At 46.3% G+C, this 26326-nt stretch overlaps 1 protein-coding gene across 3 annotated transcripts in view; it reads left to right on the forward strand.

The window, feature by feature from the left end:
- LOC119383095 (whirlin) overlaps positions 1–26326 on the forward strand; it is a 159888-nt gene that overhangs the window by 121320 nt on the left and 12242 nt on the right. For all 3 annotated transcript variants that reach the window (XM_037651089.2, XM_037651091.2, XM_037651092.2), the window contains exons 4-12: positions 11726–11834; positions 12073–12097; positions 13286–13355; positions 13512–13600; positions 16097–16241; positions 16904–17079; positions 18422–18610; positions 20388–20815; positions 22239–22295. In XM_037651089.2, coding sequence (XP_037507017.1) covers positions 11726–11834; positions 12073–12097; positions 13286–13355; positions 13512–13600; positions 16097–16241; positions 16904–17079; positions 18422–18610; positions 20388–20815; positions 22239–22295 — 1288 coding nt within the window. The remainder of the gene's footprint in view (positions 1–11725; positions 11835–12072; positions 12098–13285; positions 13356–13511; positions 13601–16096; positions 16242–16903; positions 17080–18421; positions 18611–20387; positions 20816–22238; positions 22296–26326) is intronic.

Here is a 26326-nt window from a genome sequence, read left to right on the forward strand (position 1 = left end):
GTGGCCCGTCTGTCGAGGGCAGCTTTTTCATCGGCGCGATGCCTTGTTGGCAACGTTTCCTTTCCATTCGAAGACATTGCCTTCCGGGACCTCATTCCACTCACTTTGGATGACGTGTTGTGATGATGTCGAAGGTCATATCTGACCTATTTCAACTTGTCTCAACTATAGAGGCCTTCCTTAGCTAGCTACCGTATTTACTCGAATGCTACCAGCACTGTCTGATTTCGCGTAACTGTCAACTAATGTTGGCTGGTGCTAAATAATGGCTGATATTAGCTATAACGTTCGCTATCAGCGACATTGTCTTCATTCAGTCTCGGTTCAATGATTTAGTTGTCTACAAATATTTCATTCTTTCTTCCTTTCGTTCGTTCAGACGATGTTCTATGTAAGATGAATGCGGTAATTGGCTGCAAAAGAAAAAAGAAAAAAAAAAGGGAGGGAGAGAGAGGCAGAAGTTAAAGCGGGCAGAGCTAAAGGCGTCGTGCACCCTTGACTGCTTTTCAAAGCCACCAGGAGCGACTGCGAGAAGAGACAATTACACGCAAACTGACCACGGAAATTCTTTTGTGGTGAAATGTGAGAGAGTGAATGCCTCACATCTTTGTATTGTGTATGGGTACCTATTACCATCCTTACTAGCCATTTATATCCGTATAACGCAAGTTATGTGTGATAATAAAGGACTTTACCTGACAGGTTTTTTTCATCGGCGATGCTGTCTTGAGCGTTTCCATTTGTTGCAGCAAATGTTGGGTGTTTTAGGATCTGTCAGAATTGCTACTGCCTCTAAAGCGACGCAAATCGCGAGAATCTGCGGACATTGAGATATCTTTCTTGCGCATTTTCTGGCAGTATATCATAATAATCATTATTATCATCATCATCGTCATCATTGTTGTCACCATCAGCAGCAACAGCAGCAGCTTGCTATGCGCCTGCTACAGTTAAAAGGCGTCTCTCATGCTTCTGCAATGAACCTGCTCCTGTGCCATCTGCGGCCCAGTTATCCCAGAAAACTCCTTATTGTCATCTGGATGTGTATCGCAGCTGTCACAATACCGGTACTGGCAACTGCCAGCTTTAGTTTTGAAGGATTGATTCGCTGTACTCAAGTGCTTGGAGTCTAGAGCATACGTGAAAGGGATAACAGTCAAGTCCGAAAGTAGATTATCTTTAAATAAAACTTAAATTCATAACTTCGAGCATTCAGGGCAGCCTCTTGATAGACCGAAAATAGAAATTAGGTCAATAACGCAATAGACAAGTTAATTATTTCGCCCGAAGCGCGCGCTTCATTCGTGACTTTCGCTAACCTAACTTCATTTGACGGTTCATCGTGGCGAAACTGCTCGTTAACCCGCTCACTGGTACAAGGCCGATCGGCGAAATAGATTATTAACGCACCCGCTGTTCGGCGTGTCGTTCGTTCTCACACTGTCCCAAATGGCACGGACATGACGTGTTTCTTCGAAGTATACGATACCGACACTTTATCGCTGCAGATAATCGAAATAATCCCAGACACCTTTTGCTGTACTTCGCTTTGGTACGCTTAACGTGCCGCAGCGTTGGCTTTGTCTTCAGTCTACATTTGACAAAAAAAAAAAAAAAAAGAAGAGCAGATGCATGAAAGAAAAAGAAAAGCGAAACGCGTTCCTCGAAGGCACCTCCGATTACATATGATGTATGACGATCTGAATTGCTCGCTAACGAGCGAGCAGCTCCGATTACTGTCCGCTGTAAGATCTCGGCATTCTTTATCGCAAATCCGGGTCACAGCCGCAGCGCGGGTGACCAACATACACATGCGAACACAGAAATGCTCCGCAACATTGGGAGGAGCTCGATCGCGACTATGTCGCTTGATTCCTGTTGCGAAACTTGCGGGGACGTGATGAAGAAATGGGCTTTGTTGTCAGCTGTATAGTTCGGCATTGCTTCGGCTTGACATCAGCGCCTCTATATACGTGTATATGATGGCAGCTGCCTATATCTACCATGGAGCGCCGCAAACTGTGATCAGCCGTTGTGTACTCACGTAAGGTAAGCATATGTGCAAACAAATAAATTCGCGTTTACCGAAGCGAGTAAAGTAACACACACTCAGCCGTTGTGTACTCACGTAAGGTAAGCATATGTGCAAACAAATAAATTCGCGTTTACCGAAGCGAGTAAAGTAACACACACTTTTATTAACCGTATACGTCTTTTCGCGCATTTTTTCGCCTCGTGATATGCATTAGATAAAACATTCTGGCGCCGTTCTCTTCGACCATCCGTTGGGCTGTTGTAAGGACCGACGCAATCCTGTCTTTGTGTCGCACCCTAGGTTCTACAGTAGTTCAAGAAGGCGAGGAGAACTAGTTGCCTACGTGTGTTGGCTGTAGTGTTTAGAAGATAAGTGCGAAAGTACTGCGTTCCCGGCTTTGCGTTCGTTCATGTTGCGTCATTGCCTGTTGCTGCGCTTAAAATCTCGACATGGATCAAATGGCATCCATGACTCTATAGAGGCGGAGAAAATACCGCGAGTTTAATATTGAATGCATCACTTTTTGTTAACTTTAAGCAAGATGGAATATCCTTCATTTGCGCCGCCATGTATACGAAGGACCACAACATTCGGGCTATGAACAAGAGAAGAGTTCACAGAAAACTAGTGATAGGAAATCTTACAGGTACTTTTCCCAGCACACTCACTGCTTTCAGGTATAGGTGAAGCATTTTCCTTTTCCTGCAATCAGGTCCCGCACGCCACTACAGCGCCTAAAGGGCATACACCATGCCGTTGCCAAACCCGGACCGAAAGTCCATTCCTTCTTTGGCTTCCTCTGTCACCAAGGTGTCATTTGGCTGGCGCGTGGACATTCAGGGATATGCAACACCGTATAGACGCCGTATCAAGAGAACTCAGTTTCCTCTGCGCGCTCGTTTGCCTCGCCTGGACACACGTGTGCGTGCAATTCGCGTATTCATTTCCAGGTATAGGGAACGATTTTGTACGTCCGTGTACTACACGTGCCTGGACGCGATTATGAACGTTGCCTATATATACCGTGCTTGCTCGAATGAGCGCACGCGTATATTTCGTCATTTCTGGAACGTTTCTTCCGGCTGCCAACTTTAGGAAACACATTTGTCTCCCCGTGTCGCTTCTCGTTCCAACACGACTGCGGTGTCCGCTATACGCTCAGTCATTGAAATGCAGCGTAGTAAAAGACAAAAGGAAAACAATGAGACAAAAAGAAGAGAGAGACATGAACGAGAGACTTGTTGTTGCTGGAGGCAGTCGGCGAAGCAGGTAAACAGCGCATGCGTGCGTGCCGTCGTTGCACTTGTAAAGCTACCTACTTGGCGTTTCACGAGGAAGCCTGCATACTGCAGCCACAGTTATTCTTCGGGGCCAGCTCCCTAATGGTTGTCGCGGCGGTCAGCGAGCAACCCTCGGACGTGTGGCCGGTGCGCGAGTCCCCATTGTTATTTCCTTTCTTTTTACTTATTTGTTGCCTTCCTCGCTCCTTCTTGCCGGTCCAGTTGCGCTATAACGGTTCTGTAGCACGCTGCCACGCACGTCAAAACGCAGCACCCCTCCCTCACTGCTTTTGCACCAAGACTTCGCACTCCGTTACATCTACAGGTGCATGCGTGTGCCCCCCACCCCCCGCCCCCCTCCTGCAGCTATAGCTTGCTTGTAAACCCTCAAGAGGGCCTCGTTTCTCACCTTTTCTTCGGCTTTCTTTTTCTTTCCTCATTTCTATCAACCATGTGCGCAGCGCCGCGCCAGCGACCACGCATAGTACAGGTCGTCTCAGCAGACAAGGACGCGCGTGCGATGGCGCTCGGTGGTCCGTGCACTGTGGGCCGACGTGGTGGTCGCGTTGTGCGTTATACTGCGGCTGTCTTGTGGGTCGGCTTCCGTCTTTGGCTCTGGCTATTAATCTCTCTCTATTCTTCGCTCTCGCCCCTAACATCATCTTCGCCATTCTCAACTTTGCGCGCCGCGAGTCACCGTTTGCACCCGACCCCACGCGAACGATTGCGTGACTCTGGCGCGCTCCTCTCGCTCGCTTCGCTTCTTTCTTTCTTTCTTTCTTTCTTTCTTTCTTTCTTTCTTTCTTTCTTTCTTTCTTTCTTTCTTTCTTTCTTTCTTTCTTTCTTTCTTTCTTTCTTTCTTTCTTTCTTTCTTTCTTTCTTTCTTTCCCGACCCAATGCGGGCGTGCGGGCCACGAAATATCTGTGGCTGCTCCTTCTTTGCCGTTTCCTTTGTCTCACCAGCACGGTCCGCTAAGTTTCCACGGATACTTGAATATCATACGCCTTATACCTTCGCTCAGTTTATTTATTTATTTTTTCTCTCGCTGTAGCCAGGGGCCGTGAGCTCTATCTATAAAGACTGCGCCCGCTCGGCATTGCTGGAAATCAGGGCTGGGCAAAGATACTTTGAAATTGTATCGCGATACGATACAAGATACTGCGGCAAGAAGTATTGGAGAAACAGATACAAGATACTACCGCAATAATTGTATCCGATACGATACTTGCCAATTGTATCTTAAGATACTTCGATACATTCGCAAATTTGTTATTATAGACCTCCATAATATAGTAGCGGACGCGTATGCACAAAAAGGTTTGCTTGAAAAATTCTTTAATGATAGATATGTGTTAGTATCTCAAAAGTTTTGTCCTTCTTGCTCAAAGTGCATTAGTTTACTTCCGACACAACTTGTTGGGGTTTGTTTCGGCTGCTTAACAGGACAGCTGTTCACTGACAGCGGCTGTTCCTTGTCATTTTTGTAAGTGATGGGAGTCGCTGCTCAGCTTGCCGACCAGCTAGCCGGTCGCCATCTAATCACAAGAACTTCAATAAGAAGCCTTCGCTCGATGGCGCAAGTACCGGTGTGGAGCTTTACCTTGTCTGTAAAACCCGTTTAAGCAATACCGAATCACCGGTGTACAGCAGCGACAACACTACTAGCGACATTTTTCGTGACGCACTGTGTATACGTATACAGTGCTCATAAAACTGCAATGACTTTTCATGTTCTACTTATCTGCTGGCGTAAAACGTTCGTTATCATATACTGACTCACGTGCAATCTTTTAACAATTTTTCTTCAACGAGAGAACATGTGTACCCCAGAAATGCCTATTGTATTATCACGTAATGGTGACGATGAAGAAGGCGGCAGTCACTCTGGTAGAAACGAAACTGCTCATTGGGCAAACTTGTGCCCAGAAAACTAAGTAACTCAATGTACAAGCAAAATAATGCTGTACACTGATAGCGGCAATAAATGTCGTTGGCCTTCGGTATTCTGATCATCGGCGGAACGCGTGGTCACATCAGCGATCGAACCTTCCAGCGTTACCGCTCGTGCTCGCGTAAACTCTCGAATGAACTACATACAGCGCTCGTGTCCTGCGCATAATTTTAATAATAATTGTTGCGGTTTTGCATCACAAAACCATGATATGGTTATGATGGGCGCAGTAGTGGAGGGCCACCTGGGGTTGTTAACTTCAGGGTTTTCGACCATCTGCGGTTTCCGACCACTTGGGGTTCTTTAACGTGCACCTAAATCTAAGTACACGGGCCTCGAGCATTTCGCCTCCATCGAAGTGTGGCCGCCGCGGCTGGGATTCGCACGTAATCTTAACAGGGCAATCTGAAACAACCGCGAAGATTCTGAAACATCGCGGTGTGGCTTGAGCAGAGCATCCTAATAATTTTTTTTTTTTTGCGTTTTAAACCCGATCACACCAAAATAAAGGAATAAGAGCGCGTGGCAGATAGTTGCACAAATCGTTGCAGCACACCGCTGTTATTCACGCAATACCCACATATAGCTCTGATTACCTGGCGATTAGTAATAGTAAAAAAAAAAAAAACAAATTAGGTGGCCTAAAAAAAAAGGAAGACAAATATATGTAAATAAAATAGAAAATCCATTCTGTATCAAACGTTCATCGTGAAGAAGTACTGAAACACGATACAGGCGGCACCCCTAATAGTTATGTCAAGTAAGCATGAAGTATCGCCAACTTACTTGTTAATGTAAGGCAATAAAAATATTTAGTGCCTATGAAAAATTGACTGAAACGGCTTGTTGGGATGCTCATGAGAAAAACAGGTCATTTGGTATCGCAATGTTTCTCGAATCCCTTTCCTAACAACTTTAATTTGGCACCTAATTATTTCCATAATTATAGTGCAAGCTCAATTTCGCTGTTTTGCTAAGCAATAATCAGAATGTTTGGTACTGTATACTCACTTCGCGCCCACATAATTACATATTTGCTTTCGAAATCGCCTTGGCAGAACAGTAAACTCAAGTGAAATATAAACGCATAAACAGTAGCAGAAATAAAGCAGACAGTTCAAAGTAAGAATAAAGCAGAGAGCTTATTTTCGCAGCACGTTACAAGAGGCATATTGCTGTGACCAGACCGCAAAAAAAAACTGTTCAGAGCCCTAGGTAATGTACGGGACGCAAAAGAAGGACAACGAAGAAAGCACTTGTGCTAACAATCAAATTACGATTTCAAAAACTCTTTGAATAAAGATAACAGGAACATAATAATAATAATAATAATAATAATAATAATAATAATAATAATAATAATAATAATAATCGTTAGGGTTTAACGTCCCGAAGCCACTGTACGATTATGAGGGACGCCACAGTGGAGGGCTCCGGAAATTTCGACCACCTGGAGTTCTTTAACGTGCACCTAAATCGAAGTACACGGGCCTCAAGTATTTACGGTTCCATCGAAACTGCGACCGCCGCAGCCGGAATTCGATCGACAGCAGGAAGAAGATACGGTACACGAACATATCTTCTGTTAGATAAGCGCTTCATCTATTAGATCTAGCATCAGCACAAGTGGTGCTATAGTTAAGATTTTATTTGCGCATAAGTCAATCGCATGTAAGTCGAACTTGCATCCACAATATCCTTCAAATCGGTGAAGTGTGAAAGCCACGAGACGCAAAGCAACCCTATGCTTCAGATTTCGTAAAGAAGCGCTACGCAGGGGAGCGGCATCAGAATTTGCGCGATAATCACTCCACGCATTGTGGTGCGCGGCGCTAGACAGGGGGTAAGGGTAAGTATCATGGCACTGGCACACGAAAAAAGAAAAAAATCGAGAAAAGAAAGGCACGTGAGCTAAGCATAGACGTTCGCGCGCTTGTTCTGTCGAGACTAAGCGAGCGCTGTTATGTTGCTCTGCTCCACCAAAAGGGACGCGCCCACGTCATCGCCTGCCCTCACTGGTGGACTCTGGCGGAAAAATAAGATTATGCCACTGCGCTTAGCTTTATTCACGCGGTTTATAGGCACCAGTACCAGCTTGAGAAGCGGAGTTGAGCTAGCGAATATTGTTTCGTACGGTGGTGTTTCTATAGGAGTATCTTGTATCTTAAGATACACGATACATTCTCCAATGTATCACAAATACAGATACAGATACTCGTTTTGCGAGACGTATCGCGATACAGATACAAGATACCCAAAGAGTATCTAAGATAGTATCGAAGATACATGTATATTCGATACTGCCCAGCACTGCTGGAAATTATATACGTTTCGCGTGCTCGCACCGACATGTGCTCCCGTTTGGGCGTGTGCGTCTATAGTTCGCCGCGCACAAAACTCACTCGAAGAAGCTTCCTCGGTTTTCACGCCTTCAGTAGCCTGCGCTGTGTGTGCTTATACCGCTTAAGGCCATATACATCCGTGACGCGTCCCGTTATCCGTGACCAAACGGCATGCCTGCACACGACGAGTGATGCGGTATTGAATCGAGCGACGCGCACTGGTCTGTGCTGTTTTATGTGCTGTGAAGCCTTCCAGCAGCTCATTTAGTGTGCATGCGGTGTAGAATAACAATATCCGATTTAATTTTGTGTGTTCTCGAAGTGTTATGCGTGTACATTCTCATTAACGCGTCTCTATTCTTCGTCGTGTTGCTCTTGGACGCTTCCCTCAGCTTCTCTTGCTGTTCGTGTAGTATAAGCTTGAATGGCTGCTTGGCGCGTAGGAGAAACGTCTAGGTTTGTGTCTTTCATGGGAATCGCGCCTTGCGCGCTCACGTGTATATATATATATATATATATATATATATATATATATATATATATATATATATATATATATATATATATATATATATATATATATATATATATATATATATATATATATATGTGTGTGTGTGTGTGTGTGTTTTCACTGATATGCCTTTGTAAAGATGATTGGATTGAAATAGATTGAATGTCAATTAAAATCGCCCCCTTTTTTCTGACAACTAATGCGCGAAAATAAACAAAAAAAACGGCGGGCATCTTCCTAAAACTTTCTTTATCATATCGCACTGCTACTACCTGCTTAAGGATATTTCTTCGCAATTGAAATCACCATCTGTAAATTTAACACTTGTTTTATTGCTTTATCATGTATAGCCATGCTGCATCTCGCAGCACTTATTTCCATTGTAAACACAAGCAGATATCAATGAAGGCAAGACCTACGGGCGCTACTTTACTATCTAGCAACATAATCACACCGGCTATCCGTAAACAAGGAAAATAACAAAAATAAAACAAGGAGAGACAGCTTTATCCTTTAATCACTCATAACGGACTTACATAAGGAACAACTACAGTGGCAGAATATTGAAAGAAGATGAACATACGACTTCCTTTAGAAATGCTTTTGGCTTAGCGGGAGAGAGAGTGAGAGATTTGTGTATAAGTGTACAGTACCGAGAACTTCAGCGGGTCCGTTGAGAGAGACGGTAAGAACGCCGTATGAGGAGTGGCTCACGACTGGCACGACGAAGGTATCTGCAGGCGAAACACGTACATCCGAGCACTCCGTTGCGGCGAGTAACGCCCGGACCTATTTAGCTCGGCGATTTCTCCGAGTGCATGTATAACTGGCTGGCCCCTGTACCGCGTTCTCGCCGACACGTGTACGAAACGAGCGCCGATAAAGCAATCTCGGCACGAAACTATCCCCATTTCGCAGCTGATCTCGCACATGCCCTGCGTGGAGCGTACGAAAACAACACCGCGAACCGAAGTAAAATGAGGTGATAGAAGAATCCGGAAGAGACATTTAAGGTGGAGGTGTGATCTTGTATACACGACTGGCACGACCTGGAGTGGTGCATGCGCTCTCCTCTTCCTTTTAGTTCTCTCTCTCTCACTTGCTTAGTTCTCTCTGTGCGTCATCTCAGCAATGGCGATTTGTCGCGCGGTCTGGATCGTGGGAAAAGGAAGAGCGCGCCGCATCGCGATGCGCGCATTTCGAATGCGCCGTAAATCCGCTGGTTCCGCCACCGATTGACTCCTCGCGGCGCCTCGTCGGCGTGACCTGCGTGGTCGTTGTTGGGTGTTGAGCTACCCGAAGGAGAAAGAAAGAGGCTGAAGAGAGCGCGGCGCAGCGCTTATAAGAAAGCGAGAAAATATTTGTACGAGAGCGTACAGGCGTGCATGCTCACGCACATGAACGTATATACGCGCACGAACTTACGCACACACTCCCGTTGCAGGAACTCAAGCACACGAAAACAAGTTGGTATAGGCTGGCTGCCGTGGTGTGCGTGTGTGCGTGCGTGCGTGTGTGCGTCCGTGCGCGCGTGCGTGTGCAAACACAGAGAGCAAAACTCGGAGGTTAGCCAGCGCAGGCTGACTGCCCTTACCAAGCTGGGTAAAGGAAAAAAAAAAACTTTTCTTTCCTTTCTTTCTTTCTTTCTTTCTTTCTTTCTTTCTTTCTTTCTTTCTTTCTTTCTTTCTTTCTTTCTTTCTTTCTTTCTTTCTTTCTTTCTTTTCTTTTTTTTTGCCAATGGCTGCTTTTATCATCTTTGCGGCCCAAGGTATTCGCGAAAAAGCTGTTTGCTCGAAGCCCGGACACATATAACACCTTAGATACGATCATACGTAGTTTCAATGTAGAGTAGTCCTATTTGTTTTTTTTTTGTTTTGTTTTTTAACCTTTCGATATGCAGAGTGATTAATTAAATTGTAGTCGTCGCTTATTGACAGAGCGGAAGTTCTCATTAGCGATAGAGCCCTCGTCCCGTAACCTTTTCCGGTTCGCGTATACTGCCGGAACACAGGGCAACACGTGCGCTGTATGCAGAGCAGTCAGTCACTGACGCACGCTGCACAGGCGCACGTATACGCAAAACGCACTCTGCGGATGCGCGCGCATTCGCACAGAAACGCTCAGAGACGAGCCCATGCAATCGCACAGTCCACGCGAGACGGTAGTCTCACTCGCACGGGCGTCCTCTCGCGTTTTCGCGCCGGCGTTCCCGATTCTCAGCCGCGTGATGAATAGATCGAGCAGCCTCCTCCAAACTCGCGAACGCGCACACACAGACAAACAGTAGATCGCCGCGCGCTTCCTCGCGGCCCGGTCATGTGGCGAGTGATGCGAGGTGCCGGGGGACGAGAAGCCGTTTCACGCGTGCAAAAGGTTTCGCGCGGCGAAGAAAAAACTCGGTCGTGCGGCGCTCGTTACGGCGTTTCCGCCTTCTCTTGTGATCTCAGTTGGATAGGGGGTCGAATCCACGCGAAAGGACTGCGCTCGTATACAGTAAAAAACGTTATGAGGGCGCGTCTGAGATACATGGTAAAGAAAATGCCGTTCTGCTTTCTTTTCACTTGGTCGTCGCCGCGCGGTTATCTTTTGTCTCGATATCTGGGGCTCCTCGCTGTCTTTCTCCCATTTTCGTTTCGTTTTGTGACGAAACAGGCGACTCAGCGGGAGGTGGGGGGCTCCCGTCGTGTCGGAATATACTTGATAACTGAAGCACGAACCGCAGAGCATATACGCTAGAGCGCTCGCCCGCGATTGTTCGGTTAACCATTTATCTTGTTACCGAGTAGGGGAAAAGAAAGAGGTCGTGACGACTCTTCGCAGTCTTAGTGGCGGCAAAAAGTTGCGTCGTTGCAGCCGCGCACCTTCAGTACGAACCATATGGGACACTTACACGTACAGCTATAACTATATACAAGAATTTATGTTGCGCGAGAACTCAGCAGGCAGTTCACGGCATTGAAATTGCGTGGTCCTGTGGTGGTCTTTCTGGCTTGCTTGCCATTGTCCGAAAGCTGTGCAGTGGATCGTCAGAAGTATAGAAACTATAGAAATATGCTTTTATTCGCCATTAAGCAGCATGACGTCACTGCTTGAGCTAGTGACTCACGACGATGACACCGAAGCTGTAGAAGTGCTGTCTCCTTCATTAACGTTACTATCATAGTCGTCGTCAAGGACAATTTCATCAACATATTGTTTCATCCTAATCGTTATCGCCATTGTCACCGGAGCGTTTACGTAGCAGTGCCTGTCGTTAAAGCATTGACGGTGACATTAACGTCATTGAAGTTCTTCGACAGCCCAGCGGCATTCTCTTTGGATGGGAAAGTTAATCATTTGGCTTGATTTGTCATTTTTTGCGTACGTTGCTCACATTGAGTGTTTGCTTTCAAAACCACTTGAACGAAAACACCTATGTGTGCTTGTATAATTTTGTTATTTTTACTGCTCAGTGATATGGTATGCGTGTATGTGGCTTGTCTGTGCGTACGAATAGGGGTTTGCCTCAGTTGCTGAGCTGAGACACCAGGCCTCTGCCAAGCATTACTATGGGTGGCGAATGCCTTATCTGCCTCGTTTTTTCTTTCTTCCTGCTTTTGCAGGTCGGTGACCAGATCATCCGCATCAATGGCTATCCCATCGACCATTTCATCCACGAGGAAGTCCTGGCGCTGCTCAAGGCGAAACCCAACATCGTGCTCAAAGTCAAAAGTGAGTACAGTGTGTTCATCGCCCTCTTCTTATTACTCTCTCATCTTCAACAACAACAACGACAAGAAAAAATGCCGTGCGAATCGTGTTCCCTTCCTATTGAGCTTGTGTTGTGTCTTGTAGACTTCGTGTTGATATTTACTTCAATGTCGTCTGTGATTTTTGTGAGGAATGTATGAGAAACGAATGAGGTTCGTGGTGCGCATATGTACTAAGTTTACTCACCTCTCTCTCGCAGGTGTCGGGATGATTCCCATCAAAGAGTGAGTACCCACTTTCATCCTCACGCATAACTTTAATTCAGCCGATCAAACATGTCTATTAGTGATCGGTTATCGCAGTTTTCCCATCACTTTAAAGTGGACGAAGGACGCGGTGAAATAAATTTGCTCGAGTTATTGACTGACCACCCTCTGCTCCCTCCATGAATACAGCACGTGATGCAGTATAGTAATAGTTGAATGTCTGAAATTATTAAAAACAAGAGGCACCGTAAGTGAGAATATCACACATCGATTTGTTATCCATCCTTCAAGAAACAACATAATGCAGGTAATTAACATGCATAGCTAGGCGATGACCACAGAACCTTTTCATTAGAGAAACAAACGCCTGTGCCATGAATTGAGGCTCGAAAATAGTTTTGAGCACATGTGTTTCTGTAACACACATCCGCCCTTAGAAGCAACGCCTATTTATAATGTTACGCAGGAGAAGCCGACGTAATCAATCTTACCAAACAAGCTGGTCTACTTCTGTCATGAAGCTGACGTTAACTAAAGTTTAGTTTTGTTCATCACTCGTGGCGAGAATTAGCTCGCGCAGATGGAGTGTTGAGCTGCTTGGCTTTGAAGATGCATTGTCCCTAATCGTTCATTCCAATAATGCATACAGTCGCGAGCAAATGTTCGGAGACCACCATATTAGCAAAACGTTTAATTTCTCCAGCTCGTCTCCGCAACTTGGAATCGTCTCAATACATTGCAGGTGTCGAACTTGCGTATCTAGCATGCATATACGTAAGTGGAATAGCGCACACTTTCACATGGACGAAGTAAGCAAGACCATACAAGTGCTAACTATCAACAAATGTTTATTTGAAACAACACAGAAAGACTTATGTGCATAATATAGTTGATAGTTAGCGCTTGTATCGTCTTGCTTACTTCGTCCATGTCTAAGTGTGCGCTCTTCCACGTATGTTGTTTGCCAACAATCTCAGGCTTTCCTTCTTGACTTACAGTATGTATACCGCTTGATTTCAAGCACCATGCTGAGGTTGTGAAGAAAACAAAAAATAGCGGCGCAATCGGTTTCGAAACTTTTTAACTCGTGACTGTATGTACATTGCCTTAATCATGGCGGCACCTACTAAGCCTTGTCTGCGTAGTTCTTACGCTTCACACGTTGCAAAATGTTTTCTGTAATTTCCGCCCTTTCGCCTCGCGTAGCAACAAGCGCGACCCCATCACCTGGAAGATGGTGGAGCCCGACCCCTGCAGCAGCGGCTCCGACGGCACGGTAAGTTGCGTCACATCCCCTCCTCTTGATTGAGAGCCCTGTCTCCTTGACCCACGTGTATACATGCAGTGTTGTCTTATGTGTAGTAATACTTCGCAGCACACCCACATAAGCGCTCATTCGTATCTTTCTTTCTTTCTTTTTTCTTGATTGAAGCATTCCGTGAGTAGTGGTTCGAGCCTCGACGAGTTCGTCGAGACTAAAGTCTTCATCTCGGGCATCGGTGGGTCCAGTCTCGGCTGCAGGTAAGGACCGTAGCGTTTAAACAGTGTGCTGGCGGACCGGAATTGTTTAACTGTCCGAAAACTTAAATGCGTATCGAATGCTTCTGCGTCAAACTGAAGTGTTCCCATCGGTGCTAACCATTATCTTTACCAGTAGTTTTTCGAAAATTTTCAGCGCGCTACTAAGTAACGAAAGACGACGTAGACGATCGACGTTCGTTTCTTACATAGTAGAGCGCTGAAAATTTTCACTATGTATACAACCAACTGGCCCCCCACCTCGGCTCTTCTAGTAGTTTTTTGCCAGTTAGACCACCGGTTAGAAATTGGATAGTTGGGCTAACTGGTATCCGGTAATAGAAACTAAGGTGAGCTGTTTACTACAGATGCACAACGAAAAAGAAGGGGTCGTCTTCTCTTTCTTTTGTGTATTAGTGCTGTTTTGCGCTGTCCCCGTCACACATAAGAAAGACTGCTTGTTGGGCTAGTCGGTCTGACTTAATTACTACTAGAAACTAGCCCAAAACATTTACACATATGCAAGAAAGAAACACAACTGATGAGGACGAGACCACCATATATAGGCAAGTTTTCGTCGCCCCTTGAACCTTTGCCTCGTTCGCAGTATAGCGTAGTGTTATTTACTCTATTTGAATAACGTAGTGTTGTCCACGAGGTGTTATCCAAAGTGCTGGTTCTTGCTTTCGCGTCAGAAAATTGACGCTCGCGGCGTTAGCACACTCGTCATTACGTCACAAATATGACGCGACGGAATGTAGCGAGGCTATTTTCTGCGTGTCGGCGTCGTCAGGACAGTCGGTAACACCTTCGAGGAAGCGGGAGAGGAAACAGGATGTCTGTGTGTGATGATCGCAGCACGTTGTCGTGACTAGCCTAATGGTTAAACTAACGCACCGTTACTAGGTACGGCTGGTGAAAACAACGGAAGTCTTTTTTTTATTTGTCGAGTAAGGGTGCATCCTTTCCGCTCATGCGTGCAGCGGGACGGGAAGGATGGGGAACCACTGTCTGTGCACGGAAGGAAGACCAAACTAACGCCCGTCTTGAACTCAGAATACCGTATTTTGCCGACTGCAGCCCGCATAGAAGTGGCCAAGAGGGTTTCGATGCCTCCCGCTCTCGTAATTTTAGTTTGTACGTATGTATATATAGACACGCACACACGTACGTACATACAGCAGGGCCGGACCCTCCCCCCGTCCCCCGCCGTCGAAATAAAATCCTGGCAACTCCCACAGCCCGCCCTTGGTGTATGTTTAAAGAGGGGGGCACAGCTTAGGCTATATAAACACCTAAAAATGGTAAAACATACTTTGTTAATTTTTTTTCTTCTTGCAGTCGATGTGGGGCATAGAACGACTTTAACGTAGTTAATGACGATGAGTTTAGAAAGGATCGCTTTTCCTAGGTTTCGGTAGCGCAATAGAACAGCAGCGTGTTGTACCAGCAATGCCACACCTGAAATGCGTAACAAAGAGTTCAAGAATTTGCCATTAGACGTGTATACTCAACGGACTATAGTTTGGAAAATACGGTAGCTTGCTTGTCCTCGCTGTTCACGCTCGCTCTCGGCAAAGGTAAGTGACAAGAAGTAAACGAGTTAACAACAAATAAAGAATCCGGAAAGTGCGAGCAGGGAGGAAAACAAGGGGACAAAAAATAATGCTTATTTAAGAAAGGAAACGGAAGGCTGTTTGCTCGTTATATTTAGGTGATGCGTAGGTGAGTGCGCTAACGTCACTAAGAAATAAAATCATTATGATCTGGGCCGTTCAAGTAGGATGTTGTGCTGAGGCTACTGAACGTGAAGTCGGGCCGCTGTTTTTTTGCTAACACATATATATATATATATATATATATATATATATATATATATATATATATATATATATATATATATATATATATATATATATATATATATATATATATATATATATATATATATATATATATATATATATATATATATATATATATTTTCTGTAACGGTAATTCCTGACGAAATTCAACCACCACATTTATTCGCACTCTACCAACGCTTGTTAATGTTGGCTTACTGTTAACTATGTGATCAGAGTGTACTAATATGATTACATACGTCGTCTAGCGTTGGCTAACTGTTGACTGATGTGGGATATTGCCTAACGCTGATTGCCTCCTATTGTAACAGAATCATTGTCCTCACTAATTGTCGACCTCCTAAAACATCAGGACGCTGTCCAATGTATTCATTCCGCGACCCGTAACGACTTCTCCGATGTGCGCAATATACTTGCCGTCTATTCGAACCTAATGTATTTTCTTATGTTCCGGGGAATGGTGTGGTAATTGTGTCTCCTGCCTTTCTCTCGCATACGAAGAACGAAAAATAACAGCGGAAGCCTCACTTTTGTGTACATAAAGCACTCTGGCTCTGCAATCACTGTTTCTTTTTGGGCCGAACGAAAGAGAGATACGTGTAATTGCCTCGTTCATCTCTTTTCGTTCTTTCAGCGTGGTGAAGGGACCGCCCGAGCTGCCGGGCATCTTCGTTCAAACCGTGAAACCGCATGGTCTCGCCGAAATTGCGGGTCTCGAAATCGGCGACCAGATCACCGAGGTCAACGGCCAGGGTTTCGTAAACGTCGAGTTCTCGGAGGTGATCGTCATTTATTTGTTTCTTTTGTCTTTATGCGCCTTAATTTGCTCTTATTTTATTTTCTCTCCCACGCACACTACGCGGCGTCAACCACTGTTTATATTCTTCATTCGGGAACCGGGGCCATTTTGTTTGAAAGCCTTATTTTTCTCCCTCGTCGTACGTTACATGCGCTGGCAATACCTGGCGTCGTTTTGTAAGTCTCTCTTGCGGGAAAGACCTACCTTATGTTTTGACGCAATCAAACCGCGCCTTCCTTACGGTATAGTCTTGCTGTAGCATTTTAACTATACGTATACGATCGTATTTTCACGACCTTTACGAAGTTCTTCTTTTTAAACCTTTCTATTTTTCTTTTTTATTTCGCTCTCGTAATAGGTCCGCGAAATCGATTTGTGAACATGTGAACTGTATTGAACTCTTGCATTTTGAAAGCCTGCTTTGTAAAGCACGCAAATAATATTCAGTACCTGGACACCACATTCTGAGTCTTAACCACGGCCCCATTGTTCGCGTTTTCTAAACTGTCAATAGTTCTTGCTACCGCGTCTAGCTATAGCGTACGTGTATGGTACATGTGTAGTACATGTCGGCGCATAATCCCGCGCATTCTAACCTTTCGAATGCATCATTTTTGACAAGACATCCGGTAATGCTCGCAGGCGATCGCGATGCTCAAGTCATTCAAGGAGATGGCCCTGACGGTCAGGAAAGGAGCCGGCCTGGAGCTCTTCCCCGAGGAGAGGCTGCGGAGGATAAACGCGCGCCTCTGCAACCGCAGCGCCAAGGGGCGCAGCAACGGTCACACCACCAACGGCAACCACACCATCCGCAACAGGTCAGGATTACAGCCTAGTTATATGGTCGCGAACACTTCCTTCCGTTGTGCTCAGCGGTTACACAACGCAGTAAAGCTACAGTTGTGAACGAAACCATATCGGGATGTTTAAAATAACGCTTGCAGGAATGACGGCGAAATTGTTGCACGTACAACGCTCATGCTGGGAGTATACGTACATGTTAAGGAAAGCTTTCGTGAAGTGATCGATTAACTGTTGTGCGTGCCTACCCGGCGTGTCGACAAGACACGAACTTCCCACCACGGCGCCCTTATTCGTGACCCACGTGGAACGCGAATTACGGCATTGGCACACATGTGGCATCTCATCATCTTCAGAACTTGTCCACTCTATACTCGGCCATCAATCGGCCGAGTAGACGTTCTAAATCCCGGGAAAGTTGGTAGCTTAGAGTTAATGAAATTATGGTACGTATATTTTTGCAGTATGAGTGTGCAAGTACCGTTTGTTGTGTTTGTTGCGTAATTCAAACAAATCCTATCACACTCATCTGTAGGAGTACTGTCTTTATGCTGTAAGCCGATTCATTGTTAATGTTATTTTTGTTGCGAGCTGTTCCGCAAGACAGCAGGAACAGCGACAGTCGGCGAAGTCCTGAAGAATTCGTGAAAGAAATCTTCGCTTTGACGGGGAATTTCAGCGTGTCCATGTACCACTTATCACTTTCGGGGTACCGGCATGCCGGAGCTATAGACGTGTGAAGCAGCAGAGATTGTAGCGGCGTCTCGCTCAAGCAGAATTTTTCTTGCGATAACCATCTGCGTTTTACTTCGCTGCTGGCATAATCACATATGTATAGGGAGATAATCGTAGCAGACGCTTATATTACTTTTTTTTATTCGTGTTTGACGAGAGCACTCGTGCAAGGCGAAAATGTTTCTGTAGCGTGTTGTTAGCGTTTTGACATTACTGGTTTCGCTAGTATACAGACACTGAAAAATAATTGCTGCTGCCCCATCTGCGTCTCTAGTATTCTAGTACCCGATAAACGGTAACGTACAGCGTACAAACAGGCTCCCACCGTCAACGCAAGCAGGGCATTTATAATTCGTGTACGGGTGCTGCAGCAAACTCCTGTTTACAGAGAAAACATTCGCAAGAAACCCAGACGCGCGAACAATTGCCCCGCTAGTGCCACAGGCTCCGACAAGTTATAAATACACATTCGCATTGTGTACAACTTTCGCATCAAACAGGAAGACGCGAAGAAACCATTTAGCGGCTTCTTATAGCGGCTTCTGCATTTTGCGAGTTCAGCGACTGCTGTCGTTCCTTGTGAGACCTGTTCGCTGAAAGGTGTATAATGTTTTCAACGGGCAGGACCCTGTACACGAACGGCACGAACGGCAAGGGTTCGCCGGAGTCCTTCCATGACACGCTGACCAACGGCTCGCTATCCGAGATGTCCGACCGGAGCACGTCGCTGTCCAGCTCGCAGTCCACTAGTCCCGTCACCAACGGACACACCAACGGCACCAACGGCCTCGTCGAGTACGGACAGAAGCTCAGGTATATGGCACGTGGTAGCCTTGCGTGGCTTCTTGCTATGCACCAATTTTTCAAGATCACTGTACAGTCGTGCTTAATATGAGTTACAACACGGTGGCCGTGGTTCAATTGGCCCCGAGCTTATACTGTAACACCGGCAAAAGTGAATTTGGTTTTAGAACGTGAAATTGCTTTTAGAAATACCAGTAGTCGAAACAGTGTTTACGTCACTGATTGTTTTCTGTGCGAGTGCCACCGTACAGTGTCGACGCCGCTTTGACCACGGGCAGCATGTTGAAACTCATATTGGGCGCTACTGTACGTGCTACTGCTGTTATTTTGCTGTATATATACAGTAAGGAATAAAAAAGAAAGTAAAAATTTTAATCTAAAATATGGCCTGAAATATTACGGTAATAGCTCGAGTAAACGTGTAGAAGACGCACTTCAATGACCGGTATATATAAGTCCTTCCGTGTGTCATGCGGTAATAAATAAATAAATAAATAAATAAATAAATAAATAAATAAATAAATAAATAAATAAATAAATAAATAAATAAATAAATAAATAGCATGGAGATTAACTTTTTAGTTATCCGTTAAGCCGTGCAAAAAGAAAAATTCAACTGGCTGTGCCACGAATGAAGAAGCACAAACATCCGTATCCTGGTCGCGATGACTCTTTATTTGCGAGAAGAAAGTGAAGATTCGTGAAGCATACATGTCGTGGCCTGAGTGGGCAGCAAGTAACGTCACTGAGCGTGCATTCTAACTGCCGTTTTGCTAATTGATGCTGTCATGTAACCGCTGACCGTCCAATCAGGCAGACTTAAACTGTTGGCGCATATAAGGCTCTTCCTTTTTGTCTTTCTCTAGCTCGTGCACCGCTGACTTTGTACACTCCCGCTTAGAATAGGCTAAGTGTATTGCACGACACGGCTGAGCAATCTTCCTCTTCTTCGCCTCACGCCTACGACCACATGCATACCGCGTATAAGATGGACACACACGCACACACGCATATATATACGTTGGGGGCCACCTCATTCAAAGCCGCATCAACTGCGCTCTCTTGCCGTGGTCTACTCGCACGACTGCGTATCGTCCTTCCACTGCACACGCACCCGCGCACGCGATGCCCGGATCGCTGTATAAATATAGGAGGGCTGCGAGCACCAGTTCGCGTGACCGCGCAGTTGAGGCCTAAGTGTTTCTCGTCACGCGTGGACTCCTTCTGGGCCAGAGACACGGAGAAGAGTCCAAGCTCACTTTGCCTGGTTGCGGACGATACGCCGCGATGAAGCGCGGTTCGGTATCGGCGTCTGCAGTACTTGCAGAAAGTTCGTGGACCACTCTATAGAAGGCTAGCGGAGTAAGTTTCACTGGGCCTATAGCGATATATAGTTTCTGCCCTGCATGTACTACTCCTTATTCTTCAAAAAGACACTTGAAAGCCACCTGACATGACACATGGGCATAAAGCACGGACATAGTGCTTCGTCAGAGAGGGATACATCTTCATTTCACGATTAAATTTACAGACTTGTGCTTCATTTGACGATTAAATGTACAGACTTGTGCACTCCACAGCTTTGAGGCGGTATACGATATATATATAGAGCTCGGCACCATGCGCGCACTTGCATGACCTTTTCTTCTGTTCCAGTACTCCTCGATTTTCTATCTATTCTGTTCTCTTTTTCTTCGTAATGAACGGGTCTAGTCTGAAGCTAAACTGCTTTACCATGGTCACTTCCTTCCATATACACTCTATGCGCGTCGGCCGACACCCGCAGGTCCTCGGAGAACGGCACGCACCACCACCACCACCACTTGTACGGCACCAACGGGCAGCATCTATTGCTGGTGCCCAAGCTGAGCCTGGTGGGCGCCGAGGAGAGGCAGCGGATCGAAGAGGAGAAACGGCGGCTGCTCGAAAAAGAACAGCTGCTGCAACTCGAGGCCGAGAAGCTGGCCGAGGAGCGCCGACAGCTCGAGGCACAGAAGCAGCTCCAGCAACAGCAGCAGCTGCAGCAGGAGCACCAGCAGCAGCAACAGCAGCACCCGAGGCCCGCCACCATGCCGGCTGCGCCACCGGCCCCGCCGCAGATGCACGTGTTCGCCGAGCTGCACAGCGTGGCGCAGCAGAGGCGCCTGCTGCGCGAGAAGGCCGCCCAGAACGGAGACGCATTGGCGGCCAGGAAACCGGGAGGCATCAGGCCCGGTGAGCGATTGTTTGGTTGAGCGAGTCGGGTCAGAAGTCGAACTGATTGAACGCGACGCGACCCCGTGTACACAGATCTTGCTGAGCTGGTCGGCAGACGGGATGAGTGAACTTGCCTGGACCGTAAGTCGGCACTCGCGTTCATATCGAGGACGTGTACATGATTGTGAGTGGGAGGCGGGAAGGAGAATAAAAAAAAAAAGGCAGGGAGGTTAACCAGGGCTGATCCCGGTAGGCTACTGTGCACTTGGGAAGGAGAGAAGGCAAGTTAGAGAAGAGGAGAGAACGGTCACGGCCGTTGCCGCCGACGTAGTAACAGTTCCGCGCATGAGATCACAAAAGCTGAATCAGTTCTGTATGCTCAAGAAACTGCAGCAGCGCTGAGTGAGTGTGCTTGGATTGTGAACGTGAGTGAGTGTGAACGTTATAGTGGGCACTTGTCCGCTATTATGCGTGTGAGAAAGAGCGTGAATACGTTAGTGTGAATAGACGTGCATGGTGGATGTAAGGACAGCCGCATACTCCTCCTTGAACCGCGTATGATTGCGTCTATACCATCCAATGGAGAGAGGGAGAGAGACAGAAGCATGGAAAAAACTACCTGACGAAAGTGTTCTGTGTTCGTAGCGCATAGCTCTTGTGTCTTCAGCTGTGCCGGTCATATTTTTTACAGTCGGTATTAGTCCACGAAAATGTTCCTAGATATATGAAGCCAGGAAGTGTCCGACGACTACGAGCGGTGGCTCATCGACGGAATATTCGCAAGTCGCCGTGGCAGTATCTGCATGAAATGGAACGGAGCTTCTATGCATGTTTATAACTCGCCAGCTGCACAAAATGCCATTGGCTGGCTGCTAGATGCGTGCATACCTGGTATGCCGTTAGTGCGAGGCAGGAAATCAGTAAAAGAATTTGATGGAAAGTGTAATTGCTGGCTTTTCGTGTTTCTTCGTAAAAATGTTGACGCAAGCGTTATAGTGTAGTCCTACATATTAGCTGTCTAACTTATGTATGTTTGCTTTGCCAATTGCGGCACAGGACTGCGCCGGCAGGGACCTAATCACGGCACAGGGCACAGTCACGTGATTAGGACTCTCACAGCACATGTAGTGCCAGTCTTAGCAATGTGCACCAAGCAAAAGCGGAACTCCGCAACTTTTGTATCGAGATATTGTCCTATTGGATAATAACATTGTCTCTGTGGCGAAGTGTCAACAGAAAAGGCCCGCAATAAATTCTCATTGGGCACAGGAAGGGCGCAGAGTCGGTTGAAGAAAATGACGTGTTCCACACTTCGCGTGAGCAGCGGCTCGAGCCGTTCGCAACTGTAGGCGGGCCGGGCCATCGCTCGGCTGATCGGCGTTAGCTGGCCACAAAAAATTGACCCTTTTGCCTGTGCCTGTTTCTTGCTTCGTTTCGCCAGGGCTCAGGCCGGACGCCAAGCCTTCGCCAGACGTCCTCATCAAGCAGAAGCAGCATGGTACGTAGCATCCTCCTCAGATCTCGGAGTCACAATTATTTTTAGCGCGATAGCGTTAATGGTCCCTTGTCTCAGAAAATCCGCTGTCGTCGTCGGCATCGTCGGCGTTGTCCGTGAGCGAAAAATCATCCCTGTGTATGCAAAGAGTAAAAATCCAGAACAGATAAAATAATGCTCGGATAGACGCTGGATTTCTCAGGGCAACTCCTGCATACAAAATAGCGTAATGGAATTGAAAAGAAAATTAGGTGAACTTCCGTACTGTTCTATAGCTGAATAAAAGGGGACTTAGCGGGTGGATTGTTGTCGTTCATTACGTGACTCAAAAGCATGGCAAGCCACTGAGAAGGCTGTGCGAACGGTATACCGGATAATGCAAAAGGCGAAGCTTAAGTGTCCTCACAGTTTTTCGATGCGGTTATTATTACCGACTCCTACGAATGTGACCAACGACGATCAGTGGACCAAGTTAGAGGGTCAATTTCAACGAAATCTGACACAAAAGAACATATGCTTAAACCACGATTCAAAAGCATTTGGGCCGAATTCACACAGCCTTCAGTTCGTATAAGTGCTTTACTGTCATTGGCTCGTCAGCTTCACCAAAAATATGTAAATCGTCACTATTGGTTGAATATATTTCTTATACCAACAATTCTAGCGTAAGTCTCTCTTCCTTTCGTTTTTTTTTTGTTCTGAATACTGGTCTTTGTTCTTGGCTATGGTTGGTACTCACTATGAGATATAATTGCCGCTAAAAGACGCACTCAAAACAGAGATGCAACAGATACAAACACGACTGTACTGTCGCCGTTCATTTGTGTGTGGGTGTGTCCTTTTAGCGACACATATGTTTCATATGCATATATCACGTTGCATGTTCCGCATACGTCGAGCCTTGTTTCTTTATTAATTAATATGTTTATTTATTTACTAAAGTACCCACAGCGCCTTCATAGGCATTACAGTGGAAGGAATCGCATAAAAAACACTACTTAAAATAAAAGGCCACATGTTCATGTATATACTGATATACTATCATGAATCGGCCTTACAAGCATACTGCGAGCCTTCCTCGAGTTTGCGGCTTCTGCGGACCTCGCCACCTTATAGACGAGCCCTTTGGCTTTGTGCTCCCGCCTTCGTGGACAAGACACACTTGCCACGCTAATCACTCCTTCTATCTTCCTTTCTTCTATCATCTTTACTTCCCCTTCCCCATTCCTAAGGGCGCTGAGCCGTGCCCCCACGACGGGAGGCAGAAAATAGCGCCCCTTTTCATTTCTTTCACGAATCACTCTCTCTCTCTCTCTCAAGCATAGAATTTGAAGTTATGTTCACAATATCACTTGGAAACCGATTCCAGACTCCAATTGTATTGAGGAAGAATGACTTACTAAACATAATAGTTATAGACAGAATTACATCTGGAACAAGTATTTTATGTACATGACTCCACGTTATTTCTGAAAAAAAAATTGAAGATTACTTGTGTTATAGTGTAATATGGACAGCGCAGTCGAGGACGACAAATAATTAGGTGATGAGGTGAAATTAGGAAGTTTGCAGGAATGACATAGAATCGGCTGGCGCAAGAGGAATTGAGTTCGCCGAGACAGGCCTTCGTCGAATAGTGTACATCAGTAAGTTACATGACAGGGAAAATTTACAAACGCCACTTTGTAGCTTCGTTCATATCCATATGGAATCTAGATTTTCCGTACGGACATGGACGAAGAAAATCTAAAAATCCATACGAAATCCATATTTTCGGATATTATAAGGCAATACACGCGGAATCCATATTTTCCATAACATCCGGGTCCCTCCGGATTGGTTTTCTTGTACTATGAACGGGTGGTTATCATTTCTTTTCTTTCTTTCACAACGCTTTCTCCACATAGCGGGATTTCTCAGAACTGATTGGAAACAAGCTCGTGGTGATGATGATGGGCAACACGCGCGTTCATACGTCATTCGAATTCATCACCCGTTGCCGCTGTATCGGCCGCCCGCCTCAGCTGTCCCATTTTGTCCTCAAGGACATCGCGATATCGCGTGTATACACACGCGATCAAGCCCTTCGGGGAGGTCGTCGCTGGCAGATTAAAACGTAGGCCTCCGGTCACTTTGTGCATATGCACTCCGCCGGCAGTTCGCGGCGCCGGGAACTTGTTTCCCGCGATACCAGCGTGGCGGGGACGTCGGAAATTATAGAGGAGCTCTGGGCCGCTATGTACGCTCAAAGGGACGTTGTATCCGAACCAGCCCTCCCGATATACTTGGCGAGATCACTCGATTCAAGTGTATACATACGGCTGCGAAGTAGGTCAACTGGAATGTTGCATACCCTTGTGTCGTGCGGCATCGCATGCAACGCCAAGCGTGCGGCATATACCGCGGTAAAAAAAAAAAAAAAAAATCCTTATGCGGTCTATACGAGGGGCTATCCCAGATGCTTGTGAGTAGCCCTGTTGTAGTAGCCTATAATGCTGCGCGAAAGTTGTGTACTGCGAGTTACGTATACTACGCGTTGTAAAAAAACCATTCCACGCGTTCATGTCGCATAATTCGTGACCTCGCTCCGCAAGGGGGCTTGGTATATAGTCCCTCGCCTCTCGTATAGCCTTCTCGCGTCATGCATGCAGCACATCGCATACATATTGCGTAATAATAACTTTATTTACATCACGCACATACATGATGGAGGCTCGCAGAAAAAGCTGTCATCGTGACACCTTGACAAGGCCGCAGGCCCCCGCCTACGGCAGCCAATATACTTTCGAAGCGGAATGCAGGCGACCGTTCTCGCTTTCTTGCAGTGTATACGTTTTGTAGTTGGCGTACCGCTCTATTTAATATGATTGAGAGTGATGCCGAACAAGGAGCGCTTGACTCTAAGGTGTTGAATTGATCGCGATATCTTCCACGTATGCGAAACATGAAGGTATTGCGCGCACTGCAGTTGCTGTTTCATCATCGCGGCGTGTAATATCCGGGAGCCTCCGCGTCGCCTGAACTAGCTGTAGCACATTCGACTACATAGCTGAAGGTCACAGGTTCGATTTCCAGCCATGGCAGCCGCATTCCCTGAAGGTCGGTCTGCAACACCAAAAAATAATAAAGTGGCCCAAATTAATTCCACGGGGTCCTATTACGACGTGTCTCCTAGCCCAGCTTAGTTGTTTCGGGACGTTAAACCCCACAACCACATTATTTTTTTGTTAATTTCGTTTCTATTATCGGAGATTCGGGAGAAACGTAAACACTGTTTCTCACTCTCTCGCCACGAGCCATTAAAGGCAGTCTGTAAAAAAAAAAATTTTAAAATTGGTAACATCCTCGTCCGCCAGGATGCTCACGGCGCACATGAAGCAGCGACGCACCAGCCATTTTGGATTCGCGTTGCGTACACGAATGCACAGACGTATATACTATACCATATTGACAACGCGGCGGGCGCTGTGTACATTCATAACCCTTCGCTACTGTATTTGCATGACAACGCGTGGCGCTGGTCGGGGACTCCCGGAAGACGAGAAGAATGCACGCGCGCGGCTTCCGGTCTTCGGGTCCTTTGTCTGGTGCAGCGCGCGGATTCGGTTTGCGGCGTCAAACGAAAGCTTTTCCGGCGCGCGTGTGTTTGTGTGGGTGGCTGACCGCGTGCTTTCTAACCCCGGGAAATAAGCGGCGCGGCTGTCCTCATTAGGAGGCGATGCCGTTCTGCGCGACGCGTTTCGGAGGACGAGACGGCCTTCGCTGTGCCGCCACGCTTCTCGTTGTTATGTTCAAAGAGAGAGAGGAAGAGAAAAAAGAAAAAGAAAAGCAAGACAGAAAGGCTGCGCTCATTCTGTGCATTTGCATGTAGTTCATAGTCTGCGATGTTTGGGGGTGTGCTTTTTAGACGAACGGTAGTGCATGCAAGCGGTAAAGCTTGACGGCCGGTGAAACGCATCTAGTTAAAGTTTTTGAGGTCCGCGCTCGTTACTAGGGAGATTAGAGATACCTGCGCCCATTAATAATGCCGTGGC

The sequence above is a fragment of the Rhipicephalus sanguineus genome, chromosome 2 (assembly GCF_013339695.2).
Source record: "Rhipicephalus sanguineus isolate Rsan-2018 chromosome 2, BIME_Rsan_1.4, whole genome shotgun sequence".
Taxonomy (NCBI): Eukaryota; Metazoa; Arthropoda; class Arachnida; order Ixodida; family Ixodidae; genus Rhipicephalus; species Rhipicephalus sanguineus.